Source organism: Rhinatrema bivittatum, chromosome 11, assembly GCF_901001135.1.
Source record: "Rhinatrema bivittatum chromosome 11, aRhiBiv1.1, whole genome shotgun sequence".
NCBI classification, from domain to species: Eukaryota; Metazoa; Chordata; class Amphibia; order Gymnophiona; family Rhinatrematidae; genus Rhinatrema; species Rhinatrema bivittatum.
In genome coordinates, this window is record NC_042625.1 from 54,075,330 (window position 1) to 54,097,281 (window position 21,952).

General features: G+C 48.6%; 1 protein-coding gene across 1 annotated transcript in view; it reads right to left on the reverse strand.

Annotated features, from left to right (window-relative positions):
- The window catches only part of RNF10 (ring finger protein 10), a 44,817-nt gene that overhangs the window by 4,527 nt on the left and 18,338 nt on the right, over positions 1–21,952 (reverse strand). Inside the window, exons 7-13 of the mRNA XM_029619095.1 lie at positions 15,532–15,692; positions 15,226–15,345; positions 14,799–15,003; positions 14,520–14,653; positions 12,964–13,081; positions 12,627–12,728; positions 4,897–5,025 (exon numbers count right to left, since the gene is read on the reverse strand). Coding sequence (XP_029474955.1) covers positions 4,897–5,025; positions 12,627–12,728; positions 12,964–13,081; positions 14,520–14,653; positions 14,799–15,003; positions 15,226–15,345; positions 15,532–15,692 — 969 coding nt within the window. The remainder of the gene's footprint in view (positions 1–4,896; positions 5,026–12,626; positions 12,729–12,963; positions 13,082–14,519; positions 14,654–14,798; positions 15,004–15,225; positions 15,346–15,531; positions 15,693–21,952) is intronic.

Genomic DNA, 21,952 nt, shown 5'->3' on the forward strand with positions numbered 1-21,952 from the left:
AGAAAGAGCCTGCAGTTCCAAAACACGACGCGCTGACGAAATGGCCACTAGGGACACCGTCTTGAGAGTTAAATCCTTCAACGAGGGCTTCTTAATGGGCTCAAAAGGTACCGCGCAGAGACCACGGAGTACCAAGTTCAAGTTCCAGGAAGGACAGGGCACCCGCACCGAAGGGCGCAAGTTCCTAACTCCACACAAAAACGAGCAACATCCGGGTGACACGCAAGAGAGAACCCTTCAACCTTACCTCTCAAGCAACCCAGAGCCGCTACCTGAACTGTAGGCCAAACCTTTCTTCAAACCCTCCTGCAGGAACGTAAGGATATGTCCCACCGAAGACCGTCGTGGCGAAATCCTCAAGACACCACACCATGAGTCAAATACCTTCCATATTCTAGCATAAGTAAGAGTAGTCAAAGATCTACGCGCCCGAAGAAGAGTGGAAATGACTGTGTCCAGATAACCTTTCTTCCTCAACTGCCTCCGCTCATAAGCCAAGCCGCCAGATAAAAGCGATCCGCCAGATCAAAAAATACCGGACCCTGTCGAAGGAGATTCGGAAGATGACCAAATCGTAGTGGCCCGTCCACTGCCAGATTGACGAGATCCGCAAACCACGGACGTCGCGGCCTCTTCGGAGCCACGAGAATCACTAGTCCCCGATGGGATTCTATGCGCCTCAACACTTTCCCCACCAGGGGCCACGGAGGAAACACATATAGAAGGATGTGAAGAGGCCACAGAAGCACCAGAGCATCCACGCCTTCCGAACTGTGCTGCCGCCTTCGGCTGAAGAACCGTGCCGCCTTTGCATTTAGCCGAGTCGTCATCAAGTCCAGGTGCGGGACCCCCCCCAACGCTGGGTGATGAGATACATCGCCTCGGCCAACAGCTCCCACTCCCCTGGGTCTAGGTGTTGCCGACTGAGGTAATCCGCCTGGACGATGTCCACGCCTGCAATATGGGTGGCCGCGATGCAGGACAAATGACGTTCCACCCAGGCCATCAACAACGACGCCTCATCCGCCACCGGACGACTTCTTGTGCCTCCTCGCCGATTGATATACGCCACCGAGGTCGCATTGTCCGACAAAACTCGCACCGCTCGACCACGTAACATCAGGAGGAGGAGACGCAAAGCCAGCTGTACTGCCCTGGTCTCCAGTCGATTGATGGACCAAGTGGCTTGGTGAGCAGACCACGTCCCCTGCACCGCTCGGGACTGACAAACCGCCCCCCAGCCGGAGAGGCTGGCATCCGTCGTCATACTATCCAAGACGGAGGCTCTAAGTCCACTCCTTGCAGAAGATGGTCCGGAATTAGCCACCAAGTAAGACTGGAACGGGGCTGGCTCCAGCAATGGCAACTCCAGGTCGTAATCCTCGGACCTGGGATCCCAACGAGAAAGAAGCGCTCTTTGCATTATTTATTTGAAGAGTTTTATATACAGTTATTTGGAACACTGTATGGAGTTAGAGGTACTTCAATGGATGATGGTGACCACCGATGGCCAGTCTGTCCGGCTGGGGAGCTGTGTGCCAGACACAAGCGTTGCAAGGCCAATGGTCCACGGAGGCCCTGGCCAGGCGGAACGGTAGCATGCAAAACTGGAAATGACTGAAAATCAAACCTGAGGAACCTTTCATGGTCCTTGCGGATCCCGATGTGCAAATAGGCCTCCATCAAATCCAGGGAGGCCAGGAACTCTCCCTTTCGCACTGCCGCTATAACAGATTGAAGAGTTTCCATCCAAAACCGAGGCACCTTTACAGCCACGTTGACCTTCAAGTCCAGGATTGGACGGAATGTTCCCTCCTCCTTTGGTACCACAAAGTAAATGGAATACCTCCCCTTGCCTTGCTCTTTGCGGGGAACGGAAACAATGGCCCCCAGACTCTGAAGCCTCTGGATGGTCTGTTGAACGATGTGCTTCTTTGCTGGGGATCCACAGGAAGACATCAGGAACAGGTTTCTGAACGGACGAGCAAACTAATGCGTAGCCGTGTTCTAACATGCTTAGAACCCATTGGTCTGACATGATCTTGACCCACTCCTGGTAAAAAAAAAAAAAAAAAAGTCAGCTTACCCTCAATGAGCGGAACCAAGGAGTGGGCAGGCGGCATCTCATTGGGAGAACTTGGCGCCATCCGTCCCCTGGCCGGGCACTTCTCTGTTGGTTCTGCGGCCATGAAAGTATTGGAACCAAGTCTAACACCTGACAGAGGTCTGCCTCTGGCCTGTGCCTGGAGCTCTGCTCTGATAGAAACGCATTTGGCCCCGAAAACGAGAGCGAGCTGGGAAACCTTTCTGATCTTTCGGCTTGTCCTCTGGGAGCTTGTGCACCTTGTTCTCTCCTAGCTGCTTTATCAGCTGTTCAAGGTCCTCTCCAAAAAGGAACTTGCCCTTAAAGTGGAGCACCCCGAGCTGAGCCTTTGAGGAAATGTCCGCCGCCCAATAACGCAGCCACAAGAGTCTCATCGCCGAGACTGCAGACACCATTGTTCTGGATGAAGTATGAAGAAGGTCATACAAGGCATCAGCTCCATAAGCTACAGCAGCCTGCTTTGCTTCTTGGGGCACAAGATCCTTGACGCTCTGTAATTGTTGCACCCAACAGCTCCAGAGTGTCTTCCGGCAATGGATACAGCTTGTCCATTGCCCTGCTGACCTTGAGACCTGTCTCAGAAGTATCCCACTGCCGGACCATAAACTGCTTCATCTCATGAAAAGGGAAAGGTCTTAGCTGGACCCCACAAGCCTGCCATGACAGGGTCCACCGTGTCCAGGCTCGGCTCCACTAGCAGGGGCGTGATCCCCATCTCCACTAGGACATGTGGGATAAGAGGCGCTGAAATAAACAAACCACCTTAGGATCATTACTCTCCATGGAAGGTGGCTGGCCAAGGTCGTCCTCTGCATCAGGACCAACCAGGAGAGGAGGAGCCTCACAAAGGCCATACTCTGGATCAGTCCTTTGAGGAGACCTGAGGCCGCGCCCCCCCCTCCCCGCGGGAGCTTGAACCTTACAGACTGGAGTAGCAGTTGGTGACTCCACTTATCTGGAAGCTCTCTTAGGTGGCCCTTCAATCCTCCTGGAAGCCCCTTCTCTTGCAGGCACAACTTTGGGGAAAACCCATAGGGAATCCCTCCATAGGAATCAGGCTCCTCCTCAAAGTGCACTCCTGAGGCCCCCCCGCCCCAGAGCCTCATCGGGCTCAAGTTGGCAAGAAATAACTCTTGAGGGAGATCCCCTCCTCCTGCTCATCTCTCCTCAGCCACGTGAAAAGCATTCAAAATGGCCACCATTCCCATACTGAGGGGGGGGGGGGGGGGGAACGAGTCTGCCTGAGGCTCCTTTGCAGCCTGCACCTGCCCAGTTCTGTGCTGCTTCTCTAGGGCTGCTGCCGCGCCGTTAGAGGACCCCTCCCTCCCCAGGAGGCAGCAGGAGCTCGGGCCTGTTGAATCATGGCTCGGGAACCACTTGCCACAAACAGAACACTGGCCCACACAAGGAATAGCTCCCCAGCAGCAATCCCCACAAATGCACCAATACCAACGGAGGCAGGAGGGAAGAAAACACGAACACAAATACGGTCAACTCACCACCCCGTGTGCGATCCCTTGCATGGGCAGGCCCCCCTCTCCTGGCAAGCAGCTCCTGCCCGCTCCAAGTGCACGGGAGCCCTGTCTCTTTCATTTTTAAAAACTTTATCCGAGAAAGACCACAACCAGAGAAAGAGAAAAAAAAAGGGGGGACACTTTTCTGAGGAGATGGCAGAGGCTGCAGGCTAAAGGGGAGGAAGCTGGTCCCCCCCCAGCTAAGCAAATTTTGGGGTTCCCAACCCCTGCTCACTTTTCACCTACAACCAGGGAGGATGGTTCCACCAGGACCTAACAACCCCCTCAGAGGATAGTCTCCTGCAGAATCTCCTTTGTTGCTTTGGGTTTTGGTTTTTTTTTAATTTTTTCAAAGTTGGGTACAGAATCGCAGGTTTTGCACCACCTCCATCTGCTGGAGACAGAGAAATACTGTGGAGTAGCAGGTGGCACACTGGGTAATGAGGTGGTGCCTGTGAAGCTTTCTCTCTCTCCATCTGCTGGAAAGGAGGCAAAACCCAGGAGTCTGGACTGATCTAGGTATTTACAGGGAATCTCCGATTATGTTTCTTTCTGTAACATACATTTGATGCCTTTTCATGCTTGTGCAGAACTGTTCCTATTTATGCTCTTGTTTAGTTTCTCTTAAGGGATGGGTGGGTTTGGGATTTATACTGTAAACATTTTTTTGGATGTTTGTTACTGTTCCTTGTTATTGTGTCACTCTTGGGCTGATCTCCAATAAAAATTTCCAAATGGAAAAAAAAAAAAAAAAAAGATGTAGTAGTACATTCAAGGGACTCTAGGTGGTACCAGACAGTTTCTTATTGTCAATCATCAGCTTTCTAGGGTGGGGTTGTACATTAAAGACTTGGTAGAAGAGCCAGGCGTTGTCCTGTGTTTGGTAGCGTTTTCCAGGACAGAGTTCCACAGGGCAGGGCTATTCCTAAGAAGCATTGTATGCTATATCTGTTCTTTTGATAATGGAGTTGTTACGGAGGTTCTAGTGAGGAACTTAGTCTGGAGGGCATATTTCGCAAACAGAGCCTTTGATGTCAATGTACAATGTTTTCCCTTTGATCTTTAGGGGACTGGTAAGCAGTGTAGTTTGTATAGGACAAGTGTGATTTGGTGTGGTAGTTTGCATCTGTCTATCAGTCATGCAGTGAAGTTTTATATTATCAAACTTTGTTGATGGTCTTATCTGATAAGCTTTTGTAAAGTGCATTACAGTAATCCAAATCTGCTACACAAGTCCCCCCCCCCCCCCCCCCCATTCCCATCATCAACAAAACATACCAGTCTGAGATACGGGACTACCAGAAGAAAGTGGCGCAGCATGAGTGAGCAACAGGGCTGCATCAGGTTGACAGGCGTTGAATGCAGGGAACTGCTGCAGGTTCTCCAGAGCAATATGAGCCTCAGGATCTAAAGAGCACAACACAAAAATTATGGCTGATCTTGGGGTATGGAAAGGGTGCTGTAGTTAGAACGGATAAATGGAGGCCGGTCCAGCAGAGCTGCATGCATAACACCTGGACCATCCAAGGATGCTGCAGAAGCAATTTTCACTGCACTGAAAGGAAAATTGGTTATCTGCTAATTTTCGTTCCTGTAGCACCACAAATCAGTCTCGACTCCTGGGTTTTGCCTCCCCTCTAGCAGATGCAGACAGAGTTTTACTGACGCTTCCACTTAAGCCAAGGTACCACCTGCAGTCCCCCAGTTTTAATCTGTGCCCAAGCCAGAAATGCAAACAAAACCAACCAGACTCCCCCCAAATGAGCAGTAGGAAGAGGAGAACCTTAAAAAAAAAAAAAAAAAAAACACGAAATTGCACCCACACAAAACCCTGTGTAGGACTAACAAAACCTCCACCATTCTTCAGAGTAAGCACAGGAAAAAAAAGACAAATCAAATGGACTCTCCAAATTACCTATATCCTCCAGAGGGTGGGACTCTGGTCTGATCTGGGCTACTACAGAAATGAAAATTAGCAGGTATGAACCAATTTTCCTTTCCCTGTTCATACCCAGATCAGCCCAGACTCCTGGGATGTACCACAGCTTCCCTAAATAGGGTGAGACTGAGAGAGTCCCGCTCGAAGCACACTTTCACCAAATCCCCTGGCTCTGGAGCCTGGGCATTCAAGCAATTTTGCCTGGCAAAAGTGTGCAATGACTTCCAAGCAGCCGCTCTACAGATCTCGTGGAGAAACTAGTTGACATTTGGCCCAGGAGGCCAACACGAGTAGAATGTGCCCAAAGCCCCTCTGGAACTGGGCGACCCTGACAAATATACGCTGAACTAATAGCCTCTTTTAACCACCTCGCAATGGTGGCTTTTGATGCCTTATGTCCCCCTTCTTGGTACAACTCCAGAGCACAAAAAGGTGATCTGACATGCGGAAACTGTTGGTGATCACAAGGTACTGCATCAATGCGCGCTTTATGTCTAATTGTCATAAATCTCTAGAGTGCGGCTCCAAGGGATCCAAATTTGAGAAGGATGGGAGTTCTACTGATTGATTTAAGTGGAAGGACACCACCTTGGGTAAAAAGGAAGGAAACAAGCCTCTAAAAAGATGTTAAATTTGGGCTATCAGTTGACAAAACATCTATTCTCCCCTCTGGGGCCACCACAGCTCTTTTTAAATTTGATACATAATATATTTTAGAGATAAGCATTTCATTAGGTACATAATAGTTCTTTCACATATTTCTTAAACAACTCCTGTGCCGACAATAATCTAGTATACGGAAATTTCAGTGGATGTTATCCAAACCAGAGCCACCTTGATTGTGGCTTTTAGTTTGGAACAAGACAAAAATCTAGTACTACAAAAAATATTTTAAAAATAAAGGGTTCAGTTTTTGTGGTCAATTAGTCCAAGCTTTTCCAGATGTCTCTAGAAACACGCAATTAAGAAGAAAGCAATTCCCATCTTTGAGACAGAGAGTGCTGGCCCTAGGTGCAACACTCTCTCTCAAATTTCCCTGTAGATGTTTGATTACATTGCATAAGAATAAGCTTGTTTTTCTTGATCCTGCACATTTGGAAACGTTTCTTTCTGATAAAGGTGGATGAGGGATTGGTAATAGCTCTTGTTAGATAAAGTTAATGGTCAAAAGAATTATATCTCCTTATGTTCATGTATTATGATCTTTGCTTAAATTTTTTTTTTTTTTTTTTTTAATGATTATGCTTCCCAATAATGTGGACTTAAAAGTTTGGTATTACACGTGGTTATTGTTTCATCTTACAGTTTGTAAGTTTACCTAAAGGAATGTAATGTAATCCAAAATTTTTTTCTTCTTTTTTCATTGTAAAATGTATTAAGAAATTAAATAAAGTATAAATTAAAAAAAAAAAGGAAGGAAACTTACTCAAGGAAACTCCCTTGTCCAAGATTCTCAAAAATGGCTCCCTGCAGATAAAGCCTGAAGTTCGGAAATTCTACAAGCTGGACAGATAACTACCAAGAAAACCACTTTCAAAATGAGATCCTTCATAGTCACACATCTCAGAGGTTCGAAGGGAGGCACACACATGCTCTTTAAGACCACATTCAGGTTCCAGGAAGGACATGGCTGCCAAACCGGGGGTCATAAATGTTTCACTCCCCTAAGAAAAACACACAGCGTCCAGAAGAGCTGATATGGCAATTCTTCGAACCATACCTCGTGACGTCCTAATGCTGCCACCTGAACTCAGAGAATTAAAGGATAACCCTTTGACCAAACCATCCTGAAGAAAAGCCAAAATATGCCGCACAGTGGTTCGCCTAGGATCCACTCATTGACCAGAACATCAGGCCTCAAAAACTCTCCAGACCCTCGCATAGGCGAGAGAAGTGGAGGTCTTCCTAGACTGCAAGAGTAGCGATGAGTACGTCTGAATAATCTTTATTCTAATGCTGTCTCTCAAAAGCCAAAATTGATCTTCTTGATCTAAACAAACGGGCCCTTGATGCAGAAGATTCGGCAGGTGAGCGAGCTTCAATGGACCGTCCACTGCTAGGTTGACCAAGTCCACAAACCACAGACACCTCAGCCACTCTGGTGCTACTAGAATCACTTTGCCCGGATGAATCTCTATGCACCTCAAGATCTTGCCTACCAATGGCCAAGGAGGAAAAAAAACCCAAAACAAAACATACAGTAGGACGTCCGTCGGCCAGAGCAAAACCAAAGCATCTACCCCTGCTGCCCCTCTTTCTCTTCAACGACTGAAAAAAATTTTGGGAGGTTGCCATCAAGTCCACACATGGCAAGCCCCATTTGTGACTGACGAGATGCTTCGCCTCTGACAGCTCCCACTCCCTGGGGGTCTAGCTGCTGTCAGCTCAGAAAATCTGCCTATATTTATGAGGGTCTGGGAGGAGGATATAGGGAAAGAATTAGATGAATCACAATGGGATCTAATTTTCCTGAATACTAAACTAAGCTCTGTCTCAGCCCTACTCACTGAGAACGGATTTAAGGTCATGTTGAGATGGTATTATACTCCGCTTCGCATGTTCAGAGCTAAACTCTCCCAAACGGACAAGTGTTGGAAGGGTTGTGAGCAAAGTGGATCTTTTTACCATCTATGGTGGACCTGTCCAGTGTTGGTTCAATTTTGGGAGGAGGTGGGCGATTTTCTAAAGCAAATTTTGCAGAAGGAGGTTAATACTTACTCCTGAAATTGCCTTGTTAAATGCCCCTGTAGAGACCCAGGCAGGCCGGGATCCTGATCAATCAGGTATTGATAGCTGCGAGATGTATTAAAGCAGCTCGTTGGAAACAAGCTTCCCCACCTCTAGTGAAGGATATGGTTTCAAAGCTTGATAAGATACGTGAACTATACAAACTTACGGCTAGGACACATCATAATGTAGCTAAGTTTAATTCTGTATGGGCTCCCTATCTGAACTGGAAATAAACCTTATCTTCATCAACTATACCACCAGAGTAGATGCAACATCTAGTATTCTATATTGTTCTTTGATGTACGGCACTATCCCCTATCTGTGACTATCTGCGTATATATGGTCTGGAATGTACTTGTTGATATTTACTTGTACTTTGTTTATGCATTTTCATGTAAGTGCACATTTATTACACATGTAGTGCTTGAACATACTTTATTGTATACTGTATATTGTTCCAATTGCCTGTGGCTCAGATGCTGCGATAATGTATTGTTCTGTTACTGGAAACTTTAATAAAATACCAATCACAAAAAAAGAAAATCCACTTGCACGTTATCCGAGCCCGCTATGTGCAAGGCTGCCTAGCGCTCTAGATGTTGTTCTACCCAGTTGAACAAAAGATGGGCCTCCTGAGCCACTCAACTCTTGGTACCTCCTTGTCGATTGATGCAAGCTACTGTTGTCAGACAAGACTCTCACCGGCTTTCTCCTCACCAAGGGTAGAAACGCCAGCAGAACCAAACACACCGCCCTCGTCTCTAGATGATTAATGGACCAGGCGGCTTCCTCCAGAGACCACAGACCTTGCACGGACTGGTTCTGATATACCACTCCTCAGCTGAAAAGACTGGCATCGGTAGTGACTATCATCCAGATCGGGATATCTAGATTCACGCCGCATCTCAGCTTGTCCGGGAGAAGCCACCATGAAAGACTGGAATGCACAAAGTCCGGGAGAGGGAGAGATAGCTGAAAATGCTCCAATAATGGATCCCAGTGAGACAGTAAAGCTGACTGGAGGCTTCATGTGAGCAAATGCCTATGGCACCAATTCCAAGGTAGAGGCCATAGACCCGAGCACTTGTAAGTAATCCCAGACCTTGGATACTTACTTGTCCAACAAGCTGCGAACTTGGGCCTGTAGCCTGGAAATCCACTCCTCAGTGATAAACACCTTTCCGACCTTCGTGTCAAAACGTGCCCCCAAGAATTCCAAACTCTGGGAAGGAACAAGATGAGTCTTGGACAGATTGACTATCTACCCCAACGATATCAGGCAACAGAGGATGAAATCCACTGCCCTCTGACAAAGGAATTCTGACTTTGCGCGGATCAGCCAGTCGATCAGCTACGGATGGATCAGGATGCCTTCTCTCCGGAGAGCTGCTGCTACCACAACCATCACCTTCGTAAAGGTCCTGGGCGCAGCTGCTAGACCGAAGGGAAGTGCACAAAATTGAAAGTGTTCTCCCAGAATCATGAACCGCAGATATCTCTGATGATCAGATCGGATTCCTATATGCAAGTATGCCAGGTACTCCCCCCTCCGTGTACTGCTGCGATCACTGAACGTAGGGTCTCCATCCGGAGCAGAGGAACCTTCAGAACCACATTCACCTTCTTCAAATCGAGAATCAGACGGAACGTTCCCTCTTTCTTGGGAACTATGAAATAGATGGAATAGCAGCCTGTTCATTGCTCGCCCAGAGGAACAGGGACAATGGCTCCTAATTTGCGCAGGCGATAAACTGTGTCTCTTACTACTGGCTTCTTATTCCCATGCTCTTACCAGGAAATCGAGCAAATTCTAAAGCCTAACAGTGTTTTATCACACTTAGGACCCACTAGTCCGACGTGATCTTGGTCCACTCCTCGTAAAATAAAGCCAACCAGCCTCCTATCACTGGAACAGAGTAGTGGACCAGCCTGGCATAATTGGGAAGATTTGGCACCACCTCCACCCTGGGAAGAGCTATCTCTTCTGGGCAGCGTCCCCGAAAGGACTGATTCCAAGATTGTCTGTCCGAGAACTGCCTCAGAGTAGTCCCTGAAGGTCTGGATGCCCAAAAACTGCGAGAATGGGAGGGAAAGGAGGAGTCTTTCCCTTTTGGCTTATCTTCCGGTAACTTATGAACCTTATTCTCACTAAGGGACTTTATCATCTCCTCCAGGTCTTTACCAAAGAACTACGACTTGGAAGAAATGTCGGCCGACCAATTCCTCAGCCAGAGGAGTCGCTGGGCTGAAACTGCCAACATCATGGCCCTGGAAGATCATACAATGCATCTGCACTGTAGGCCACAATGACTTTCAGCCACTCTGCTTGAATAGCCTCAGACTCAAAGACTTGTCCATTTGTAACTGCTCACCCAGTGCAGACTCGCTCTCAACATAAAACTGCTACACAAAGCCGCCCGAGCACCAAGGGCAGACACCTCAAAGATCTTTTTGAGGTGTGCTTCCAGCTTCCTATCCTGAAGATCCTTCAGAGCTGTAGCACCAGTAACCGGAATGGTCATCTTCTTGGTAAGCACCAAGACTGAGGCATCCACCTTTGGGACCCTGAGAAGATCAAGCGCATCTTCCGGCAACAGATATAACCTATCCATAGCCCTGCTATCCTTCAAATCCTGTATCTGGAGTATCCCACTCCCTGAAGGTATAGTGCTAACAGATTTATGGAAGAGAAAGGATCTGGCTGGACCCTGGAGGCCAACCATGACCGGGTCCACTGCTCCCAATTCGGAATCCTCTCGAGGGACTTCTATGCCCAGCTCCTCCAGAACAGCGGGTATGAGAGGACTCAGCTCCTCCTTGTGGAATAATTGCACCACCTTAGGATCATCTCCTTTGCCCGCCGTGCTTTTCAATACTGCCCAATCCGGGTCCTGCTCAACCATCACCGGAACCGAATCCTGGGGGGTACAGCTCCTGGCGATCATCCTTGTCAGATGTGTCCTAAGAGGTATCCACCACGGAAAGTGGTGCAGAGGCCCTCAAGAGTCACCCGACCCTAGTGGCCCCCACATCCCTGGAGGCCCTGGACCGTACAGGGAAGAGGAAGCATCAGAGTCTCCTTCCCCCTTGTGTCCTCCTCACTGCCTAAAGGGGCTGCAGACTCAGAGCCTCCGTCCCCCCAACTTCTGGAGACAAAGGTGGAGGGAAATCCCTGCCCCCCTCCGCGGTCCACGTGGGAGTGCTGAGCTTGGCCAAAATGCCCACCGTTCCCGCACTCAACGGGAATGGATCCTCTGAGACCTGCCTTGCTGGCAAGAGGCCTCCCAGGCTCGCGGTGTCTGCCAGATCGTTCTCCTGTTGAGCTCCCCCGAAGGCCCCTGCCCACCATGGAGGCATCAGGCACAGAGACAGTCATGGGAAAGACGCATGCGCGCGTCCCTGCAGGCCAAACAAGCCGCCTCATGTGGCATTGGAAATAGAGTTGGGCAGGAAGATCAAAAACAGGGCTGGGCAGGGAGAGAAAATAAGGTGCTGGAGAGAAAGGAAATTATTAACAAGAGCCGAATGAGGAGAGAGCAGTGCTGGGACAGGACACATGCTGTCTCAGCAACCAGACTGCTTTTTTTTTTTTTTTAATTATAAGCTACAGCAAAAAAAAAAAAAAAAAAAAGCACTTTCGCTGGTCCCTTAGGGAGAGTGATCCGGGTCCCTCAGGTTTCAGCCCTGTCCAGCAAGAGAAGGTAGCAAGCTATATAAAGGGTCCCCGACCCCCTGCTTGTCCGCCTCAAGAACCAGAGGGGATGGTCCCACCAGGACCTAGCAACCTTCTGGGAGGCCAGCACTGCTGAAAATTGCAGATCTGTCTTTACTTTTTTTTTTGTAAGTCAGATTGCAGGTTTTGCACCTCCACCATCTGCTGGAGGCAGAAATACTGAGGGACTGCAGGTAGCACCTTGGCTAAGTGTCAGTAAAACTTTGTCTCCAACTGCTGGAGAGGAGGCAAAACCCAGGAGTCTGGACTGATCTGGGTACGTACAGGGAACAGTCATGCAATGGTGATATATAATACAAAAAGGGCAAGAAGGAGCCCTAGTTCATGGCCCTTGGCCAAGGACAGCCTATGCAAGCTAGGAGAGAGAAAATAACTCCCTAGGTGTTTGCAAGTGTTAGAATACAGCACCAGAAGCCTTCAGAAACTGGTTCCCAGCAAGAGGAAACAGCTGGGCCAAAAAAAAAAAAAAGAAAGAATGGGGTCCCTGAGCCTCCTTACTAGCAACCAAAGTGATACAAAAATTTAAGTATGTTTGGGACAGTCATGGTAACAGTAAGAGATGAGGGATAGGTGACTGAGAAAAGCAAGCCATGTGGCCTTACTTACATCTGCCCTGTTTCTTGTTCTCCTCCATCTCAATTCTGCGCTCTCGACGGCGCTCATCTCGAGCCTTCTTCAACCGCATGTGTCTTCTCTTCTCAATGTCACCTGGAAGTGTATAGCAGGGATGAGGCAAGCTTGGAATACTCCCCTTACATTCACAGCACAAACTTTTCCCTCTCTCCACAAACCCATGGCTCTGTATACAGGCCACTCCCGCTCTCCTCCCCTGCAGCATGCACCCACTGCTGCAGTCCTGGTCTCCTGGCTGAATCCAGCCACTTTTCTACATTTTCACTGCAACACAAAAAGAACTGAATTGAAGAGGATGCGTGATAAAGACCTGCAAACATGGCGAGGGTCTGCATGGAGATGAATGGCGGCAGCAGGGCCAGTTCACAAAGGCTGAACTCACATGTGAGAGGCAAATGCCTCAAGTATCTGTGACGCCTTCTCACTTCCTGCGGAGAAAAAAAAAAAAAAAAGTGAAACCATTCAATGACTGGGGCAGGGGGCATTCTGCCCTCTATTGGAAAAATTACTTACCTGATTATTTCGTTTTCCTTAGTATAGACAAATGGACTCAGGACCAGTGGGTTATGCTCCCCTGCTAGCAGATGGAGACAGAGCAAGCTGATGTCACAGAACTTATAGCCACCAGGAACACAGTCTTTGCAGCGGTCGGAATGTAGGGCCTATGAAGAAATCTAGCACCAAATTAAGGCTCCACAATGGAACTTGTAACCTCAAGGAAAGCCAAAGATGCTTCACTCCCTTTAAAAAAACGGGCCACATCAGAAGATAAGGAATCGCCATTCACCAGGCCTCTGAAACAGGCAAAAGCCTCAACCTGTACCTTCAAGGAATTAAGGGCCAATCCTTTATTCAACCCATCCTGCAAAAAGTCCAGAATGAGCAGATCTTCATTGAACAAGAATACCATGCTCCTCGTACCAGGCCTCAAATACTCTCCAAACACAAACAAAGGCTAAGGAAGTCGAGAACGTTTGAGCGCAGAGCAAAGTGGCAATCACTGCAGAAGAATATCCACGCATCAACAGGCGAGCCCTCTCAAGGGGCAAATCGTAAGATAGAACAGAGTCTGATCCTCGTAAAGAACTGGTCCCTGCTGCAACATGTCCATGTGTGGTGGAAGACAAAGGGGGGGGTCGCCACCAGAAGATTTCCATCAGCAAGTGGAGCTGAACCAAATAGTCCCAAAACTGCGGGTTTCAACGAGACAGCCGTGAGCGCCAAAGAGGACGCATATGTGCCCTCGCTCACTGCACCACTTCCAGGGTTGCCATCAAACAGAGCACCTGTAGATAGGACCACACTTTCAGGCGTATAATGTTCACCAACTGACGCACTTGAGACATCAATTTCTGAATCCGAACTTCCGGCAGGAAAACTTTGCCCTACCTATGTTGAACCAAACACCCAGATACTCTAACGACTGAAATGGCTGAAGACTGCTCTTGGCCAGGTTCACCATCCAACCGAGCTCCTGCAACAAGGAGATCACCTTCTGTGTCACCAGGTGGCTCTTCCTGACACTTGGCTTGTGCACCAGGAGATGCATGTCCACCATCTGCTGGTGATGGAGAATACTGGCAGGCTGGGGTCACTGCAGAAGTATATACTGTGATGTCAGCTTGCTCAGTCTCCATCTGCTGGCAGGGGAACATAACTCACTGGTCCTGAGTCCATCTGTCTACATGCTAGGAAAACTGTATTATTTAGACAGGAATTCTGACATTACTGAAAAACATATCAGCTGGAATTTCAATAGGCATGGCCAAACTAAGAAATAACCAAGGGGATGCTGAAAGCTAAATTTAAAAACCCTTGACAATGAAGGGCCTCTCTCCAGCACACGTGTACACAATCTATACTCACCTCTGTCACAGAGTGTCCATCAATCTCTACCACAGCAGCAGTAATCTTTTCTGGACAGTTCTCCAGGCTGCCATACTCCTGGACTAGGCAACGAACATTCACAGGGTGCAGATACATGTACTGACCATCCTCAGCTGAAAGACATCAGGCATAGCACGAGTATCCTGTAACAGACCAGTAATTTCTGTACTCCCTAACCCCTACTGAAAAGGCATCAATACCCATCCCCTTACACCATCACTGTCTAAGTCCCTCCTCTACCTGGTACTGTACACGCACCTTGATAGAAATAGTAGAAGGTGACTTTATTACAAGGTCCAGCAGCACTTGTGGCTTTCAATTCATCCTGGCTACTTCTAGCAGGATTTGTTTCAGTATTGTTTCCTGCTGTACCTTCCACATTCAGCAGCTTGTAATTCACAGCCTCTTCAGGAAGTAATGCAGCAACTGTAGAGCCCACCTCAGTCTCAAAGGCATTCAAATGCTGCAGAACATTGAGACAGAGAGGCCTTGGTACCAAACTAAAGCCCAACTCCAAGCCAGCAAGATGAAGTAAGGAAGCATTGGAAGAGAAAAACAGGAGATCTGAGTAACATAAAGCAGCTTCAATCCCCACCCTGCTAGGGGGGACAGATGGACCACTGCAGGAGTGCAAAGCTTGAAATGACAACTGGCGGAACCTGTCCATGGCTGGTAAAAATCTTACCTCTCTTTCCTGGGAGATGAGGTTTGTGACCAATGGGGGTTCAGACAAGGTCATATTATCCAGGGAAGCAGCTGTCGCAGCAACACACTCATCAGGAAGTGACAGAGCTCTCTCTCGATCCTGCATTCCACAAAGCATCAGTTAACCTGGAGATCAACCCACTGACATACAGCCCTCTTCCTGTGCTAATTTGATCACATGCCATAGGCCTTTAATCTAGGACATTATACCTCTTATTAAGCATAACTTAAGTGCAGCCCACCTCTCCCAGAATAATTTCACCTTGGCTCCTAAATAGCCCCCCACCTTCAGCTCTTGAATGGCTGCCTGGATGAAACAGGCCTCGGGATTCTGTTTCTCTTCTTCATACTGCTGCATCAGTGCCTTCTTCTCCTCCCAGATCACCTGCTGCAGAAGTTGCTTCCGGGATGCCAGCAGTAGTTTGGAATACCGAGAGTGCTGCTCATCTAAGGCAAAGAGGTGCATGAGCTGTAGTAACTGTTCATGTATTCCACAGCCCCTTCCCTACCAGCACCACTAATCTGTCTACCTGACAAGCTTTTAACAGTCATTACATTTCTACAAGAATTTTATTCTTGCTAGTCTTCCCAAAAGTCACACACATTTGCTCAAGATAGGAAACAGTAAAATGCAATCTTCAATATTACAAAAATCAGCCTCCAAAACTATAAAACCCCAGACTAAGAGACATTTCCCTTAAGGGCACAGGCAAAACTTCACCAATCCTTTAAAAACAGCTAAAAAAATTTCTGATCTCAAGGCCATCATGCCCTACATAGCAAAATGTTGCTTGCCTGTAACAGGTGTTCTCACAAGACAGCAGGATGTTAGTCCTCACATATGGGTGACATCATCAGGATGGAGCCCAATCACGGAAAACTTGTCAAAGTTTCCAGAACTTTGAATGGCCCCTACTGGGCATTCCCAGCATGGCACCAACCCTGCAGCCAGCAGGGGTCCCCCTTCAGTCTTATTTGAAAGCTACAGGCAGTGCTGAAAAATAAAACAATAAAACGTTACGAACCCAACACCGTGGGACAGCGGGCGGATTTCGTGAGGACTAACATCTTGTTGTCCTGTGAGAACACCTGTTACAGGTAAGCAACATTTGCTTTCTCACAGGACAAGCAGGATGGTAGTCCTCACATATGGGCGAGTACCGAGCTGAGGATGTCCAAACATGCACCAAATGTACCCAAAGGCGTGCAACAGGCACAACAACTAGGGCAGAATTTGGTAGAGGGCATCCTGAACCCCACCAGGCAGGTGGAAGGGTGTTGGTATGTCACGTTGGAAACAGGTTACGCAGGACAGATTGGCCGAAGATGGAATCTTGTCTTCCGGCTTTGTCCAAGCAATAGTGGGCTGCAAAAGTGTGGAGACAACTCCAGGTAGCAGCCCTGCAAATGTCAGGAAGCGGCACAGAGCGAAGGTGTGCTACTGAAGTTGCCATGGCCCTCACAGAGTGTGCTTTAACACAGTCTTGAAATGGAATGCCTGCTTGCTGATAGCAAAATGATATGCAGTCCGCCAACCAGGAGGAGAGAGTCTGCTTACCCACAGGCTGCCCTAATTTGTTAGGGTGGAAAGAGACGAACAATTGAGTGCTTTCCCTGTGGGCAGCTGTACGGTCTAGATAGAATGCTAGAGCCCGTGTACAGTCAAGGGTATGCAGAGCCTGTTCTCCTGGCATGGGGTCTGGGAAAAAAGGTAGGTAGTACGATGGATTGATTAAGATGAAAATCTGAGACTACCTTAGGTAAGAATTTAGGGTGAGTGCGGAGTACTGCCCGGTCCTGCAGAAGTTTAGTGTAAGGTGGATAGGTAACTAGAGCCTGCAATTCACTAACTCTGCGAGCTGAAGTGATAGCCAAAAGGAAAATCACTTTCCATGTGAGATATCAAAGGTCACAGGAGTGAAGAGGCTCGAACGGTGGTTTCATGAGTTACCCCAAAACCAGATTAAGGTCCCAAGAAGGGGCCGGAGGACGTAGTGGAGGCTTGATATGGAGCAAGCCCTTCAAAAAGCGTGTTACAAGGGGTTGTACTGATATAGGGACATCAGACACCTTTATGGAAGGCGGCTACCGCACTGACATGCATTCTGATTGAGGAAGTTTTTAGACCTGACTCAGATAGATGCCAGAGATAGTCCAGAAACTTCGGGATTGGACAGGAAAGGGGGTCAAGGGACTGAGAAGAGCACCATGACGTGAACCTTTTCCATTTGTTAAGAGTAAGATTTTCTCGTGGAAGGCTTCTGTGAAGCAATCAAGACACGGGAAACTGGTTCAGAAAGGTTAAGTGGTTGAAGGATTAACCTTTCAACATCCATGCCGTCAGAGATAAGGCTTGAAGATTGGGATGGCGTAGGCTCCCGTCGTTCTGAGTGATCAGAAGCGGGTCATTTCCCAAGGGAATGTGACTGCGGATAGAGAGATCCTGAAGTATTGGAAACCACACTTGGCGTGGCCAGTGAGGTGCTATCAGGATCATGGTTCCCTTGTCCTGACGTAACTTCACGAAAGTCTTTGAGAGAAGAGGAAGTGGAAGGAATGCATAGAGCAGACCGGTTGTCCACGAGAGGGAGAATGCGTCTCTGGGTTGAGAGAGTTTGCTGCGAACGAGAGAGCAGTAGTTTTCCACTTTGCGGTTTTGTGGGGACACAAAGAGGTCTATTCGAGGATATTCCCATTGTTGAAAAATGGAGTTCGCTACTGAGGGGTTGAGAGACCAATCATATGGTTGAAAGGCGTGACTCAGCTTGTCTGCCAGCACATTGTCCCCTCCCGGTAAGTAGGTGGCCTTGAGGTACATCGAATGGGAGAGAGCTTCCGCCCATATCTGTGCAGCTTCCTGACACAGAAGGAAGGAGCCCGTACCTCCCTGCTTGTTGATGTACCACATGGCCACCTGGTTGTCCATCTAAATCAGAATGACTTGATTTGAGAGGCGATCCTGAAAAGCCCTGAGAGCATATCTGATTGCTCGAAGTTCCAAGAAATTTATTTGGTGTTTGGCTTCCTCTGGAGACCAAGAGCCTTGTGTCTGCAGATCGGCTACGTGGGCTCCCCACCCGAGGTTGGAAGCATCGGTGGTGAGAATGATTTGAGGATTTGTAACCTGGAAGGGCAATCCCTGGAGGAGATTGGTCTGATTTTTCCACCAGGCGAGAGACAGATGGAGTGAGTCGGTGATGTGGACAATGGCCGACAGAGGCTGAATAGCTTGAGTCCATTGATACCTCAGAGTCCAGTGCATGAGTCTCATGGCCAAGCAGGCCATTGGTGTGACATGGACTGAGGACACTGTCCCAGGAGGATGAGAAATTGGCATGCATTCGCAGAGTGCTGAGACTGCAGCTGGTGAGTAAGAGATGCAAGAGTCAGTGCTCGTTGTTGAGGCAGGAAAGCCTTTGCCTGTAAGGTGTCCAAGTCTGCCCCAATGAACAACAAGGTTTGAGATGGGACTAAGTAGGATTTGTCGTAATTGATGAGAAATCCTAACTAAATTAGTGTGTGTACAGTTAGTTTGGGGGATGACAGAGCAGTTTGCTGAGTGGGATTCCTGATTAACCAGTCGTCCAGATAGGGGTAGACGTGAACACCTTGTGTCCCGAGGAAGGCTGCGACGACTACGAGGCATTTTGTAAAGACTCGTGGAGCAGACGCTAGGCTGAATGGAAGCACTCGATATTGATAGTGCTTGGGGCCTATTAGGAACCTCAGGTACTTGCGATGAGCTGGACTTATCGCAATATGGGTGTATGCGTCCTGGAGGTCTAGAGAGCAGAGCCAATCTCCTCTTTGTAGAAGAGATAGAAGCGATCCCAAGGTGACCATCTTGAACTTTTCTCGCTGGAGGTACTTGTTGAGGGCCCATAGGTCCAAAACAGGACGGACGCCTCCCGATTTTTGGGGGATTAGGAATTACCGGAAAAAGAACCCTAGGCCTTGCTGAGAGTATGGAACGGGTTCTATTGCTCTTGACTGGAGAAGGAGGGAAACCTCTTGATCCAGAAGAATGGAGTGTTTGGATGTTCTCCATGTTTGTAGAAGTGGTGAGTCCGGTGGCAGGGCGAGAAAGTTCAGATGGTAACCCTGAGCAATGATTGCTAATACCCATTGGTCGGATGTGATTGAATGCCACATGTTGTGGAAGTGGCATAATCAACCTCCCACTGGTCAAAAACCTGAAGCAGGTCCTGGTTGAGGAGCTGCTTGTGGTTTTTGTTTACGGGCTTGACGAGACTGCGGTTTTTGATAAGGTCTCGTGGCACGTGATCTGGTTGGTGGCGGGTAAGACTTCGTCAGGCGGAAGAAAGACTTCTTAAGAGTCCTTTCTGAAGGGCTGTTTTAAGGAGAAGTTGGAAGGCATCAAAGAGAGCTGTCTTAGGGTCTCATGATGGTCCTTTAATTCTGCCACTGTCTGTTGAATCTGTTCGCCAAACAGATTATCTCCGACACAAGGCAGGTCGGATAACCGGTCTTGTACTTCTGGGCGAAGGTCAGAAGACTTGAGCCAGGCCCACCGTCTCGCTGAAAAAGCAGCTGCAGACACTCTGGTAGAAGTGTAAAAAATGTCATAAGATGTTCTAATTTCATGCTTGCCTGCCTCAAACCCCTTGTTTACTAGGGTTTGTAATTGTTCTTGAGATTGCTGAGGCAGGGAGTCTGAGAAGTCCTGTATCAGCTTAAAAATGATCCTGTTATATTGGGTCATATAAAGCTAACAGGCGGCAATTCGGGAGATGAGCATGGCCCCTTGGAATACTCGGCGACCAATGTTATCTAGGAACTTCTGTTCCTTTCCAGGAGGAACAGACGAGTGAGGCTTTGATCTCTTTGCCCTCTTTTGTGCAGACTCTACCACGACAGAATGATCAAGCTGTGATTTTTGAAAACCTGGGCTGACTGCACCAAATAAGTAGTGTCAGCTTTCCTGTGTACTGGAGCAATTAATCCAGGATGTTCCCAGTTCTTCTAGAGATCAAGAAGGACCTGATGGATGGGAATAGAGGTGATTACTTTGGGGGCATCAAGAAATTGGAGCAACTCCATCATCTGGTGTCTATCATCCTGTTCCGTCTGTAATTGGAAGGGAACCAATTCAGACATTTCCTTCACAAAGTTTATAAAGGAGAGGTCCTCTGGAGGAGAACGCTTCCTACTCTCAGTGGGTGAAGGTGGTGAAGGTAAATCATCGGTGTCTGTTGAGGTATCATCAGCCCAGGTGTCATAAGGAGCAGCACCCGTCCCTCTAGGAACTAGAGGGGGACAGGGTGGTTGGATACCTGATGGTCCTGGTCTAGGCTCCGAAGGAATCTGGAGGAATTATCGGGAGGCATTGAAGGCACCGGTGCAGGCATAGAGGGCATCGATGGATGACTCTGTGGCACCGGACGTATCTGCACAGATGGATGAGTCGGTGGCGAGGGACGTATTGGCATCAATGGCAGAGGCATAACTCCCGATGGAGGGATGCGGAACGGTGTTTCTCCTCCGATGTCAGTGGGGAGGGCACCGGAGCCATCGGAGACCTGGGATCCATTGGTGGAAAAGCGGCCATAAGCGCTTCCATCCTGGATAGCAGCGGTGCCAGTGCTGCTGGAATCAGGTCGATGATCGGTTCCACAGGCAGTGCCGGTGTCGGAGGAACCTGAAGATGTTGCATCGCCTTGTCGATGGCCTCCTGAACCATCCAGTCCAGTTCTTCTTGGAGACCTGGAGCAAGTAGCCCCGGCTCCAGAACAGAAGGAGGCAGAGGCATAGCCGGAGGGACTACCGTTAAAGGCGGAGTCACGGATCCCGATCCCTAATTAGGTGAGGGTTGCCTCGGTGACCCGGTCGCAGGAATGGTCGGTGCCTTTCCTGGAAGGGGTTTCTTCGACAGCGGCTTGGACGATGGCGAGGTCGATGATTTCGCTCCCTCAATGGTCCGAGTCTTACGGTGTCGATGGAGATGTTTCTCCCTGCGATCCCCTCGATCCTGAGGGGGAGTAGAGGGTGTCGATGGCCGAGAAGTCGTCGATGCCGGTCGGTCACTGGTCGGTGGTCGATGCTGATGCAAAGTTGACTGTGCCGGTTCAGACGACGGTGATGCAATGGACAGAGTCGGGGTTTGAGCACGGAAGAGAAGTTCCATCTTCTCCATTGTGGCCTTGCGACCCTTCGGTGTCATTAGGGCACATTTGGTGCAGGTCAAGACATTGTGCTCACGTCCTAGACACATTACACAGACTTTATGGGGGACGCCATCGCAAAAATCGAGGTACAGTCGACGGCCAGTAGGCTGCAAGGGCCAAACTCGATGGGAAACGGGTAAAAACTTACCGGAGTACCGCGGACGGAGAAAAGCTAGAAGAGGGACCCCTGTGGGGCAATTTAACTTTTTAGTAATTCCGTGAGGAAAATTCCTGTCAGGAATCTCTTCAGAGCTCCTTTACCGCGAGGCTACTGCTGCGTGGAAAAAAGAAGACTGAAGGGGGACCAATGCTGGCTGCAGGGTTGGTGCCATGCTGGGCATGCCCAGTAGGGGCCAGTCAAAGTTCTGGAAACTTTGACAGAAGTTTTCCATGATTGGGCTCCATCCTGATGATGTCACCCATATGTGAGGACTACCATCCTGCTTGTCCTGTGAGAAAGAAATAACCTCAATATCCAGGTCTTCAAACTACATCTGAAGCTATCAGGTCCTTTAATAACCA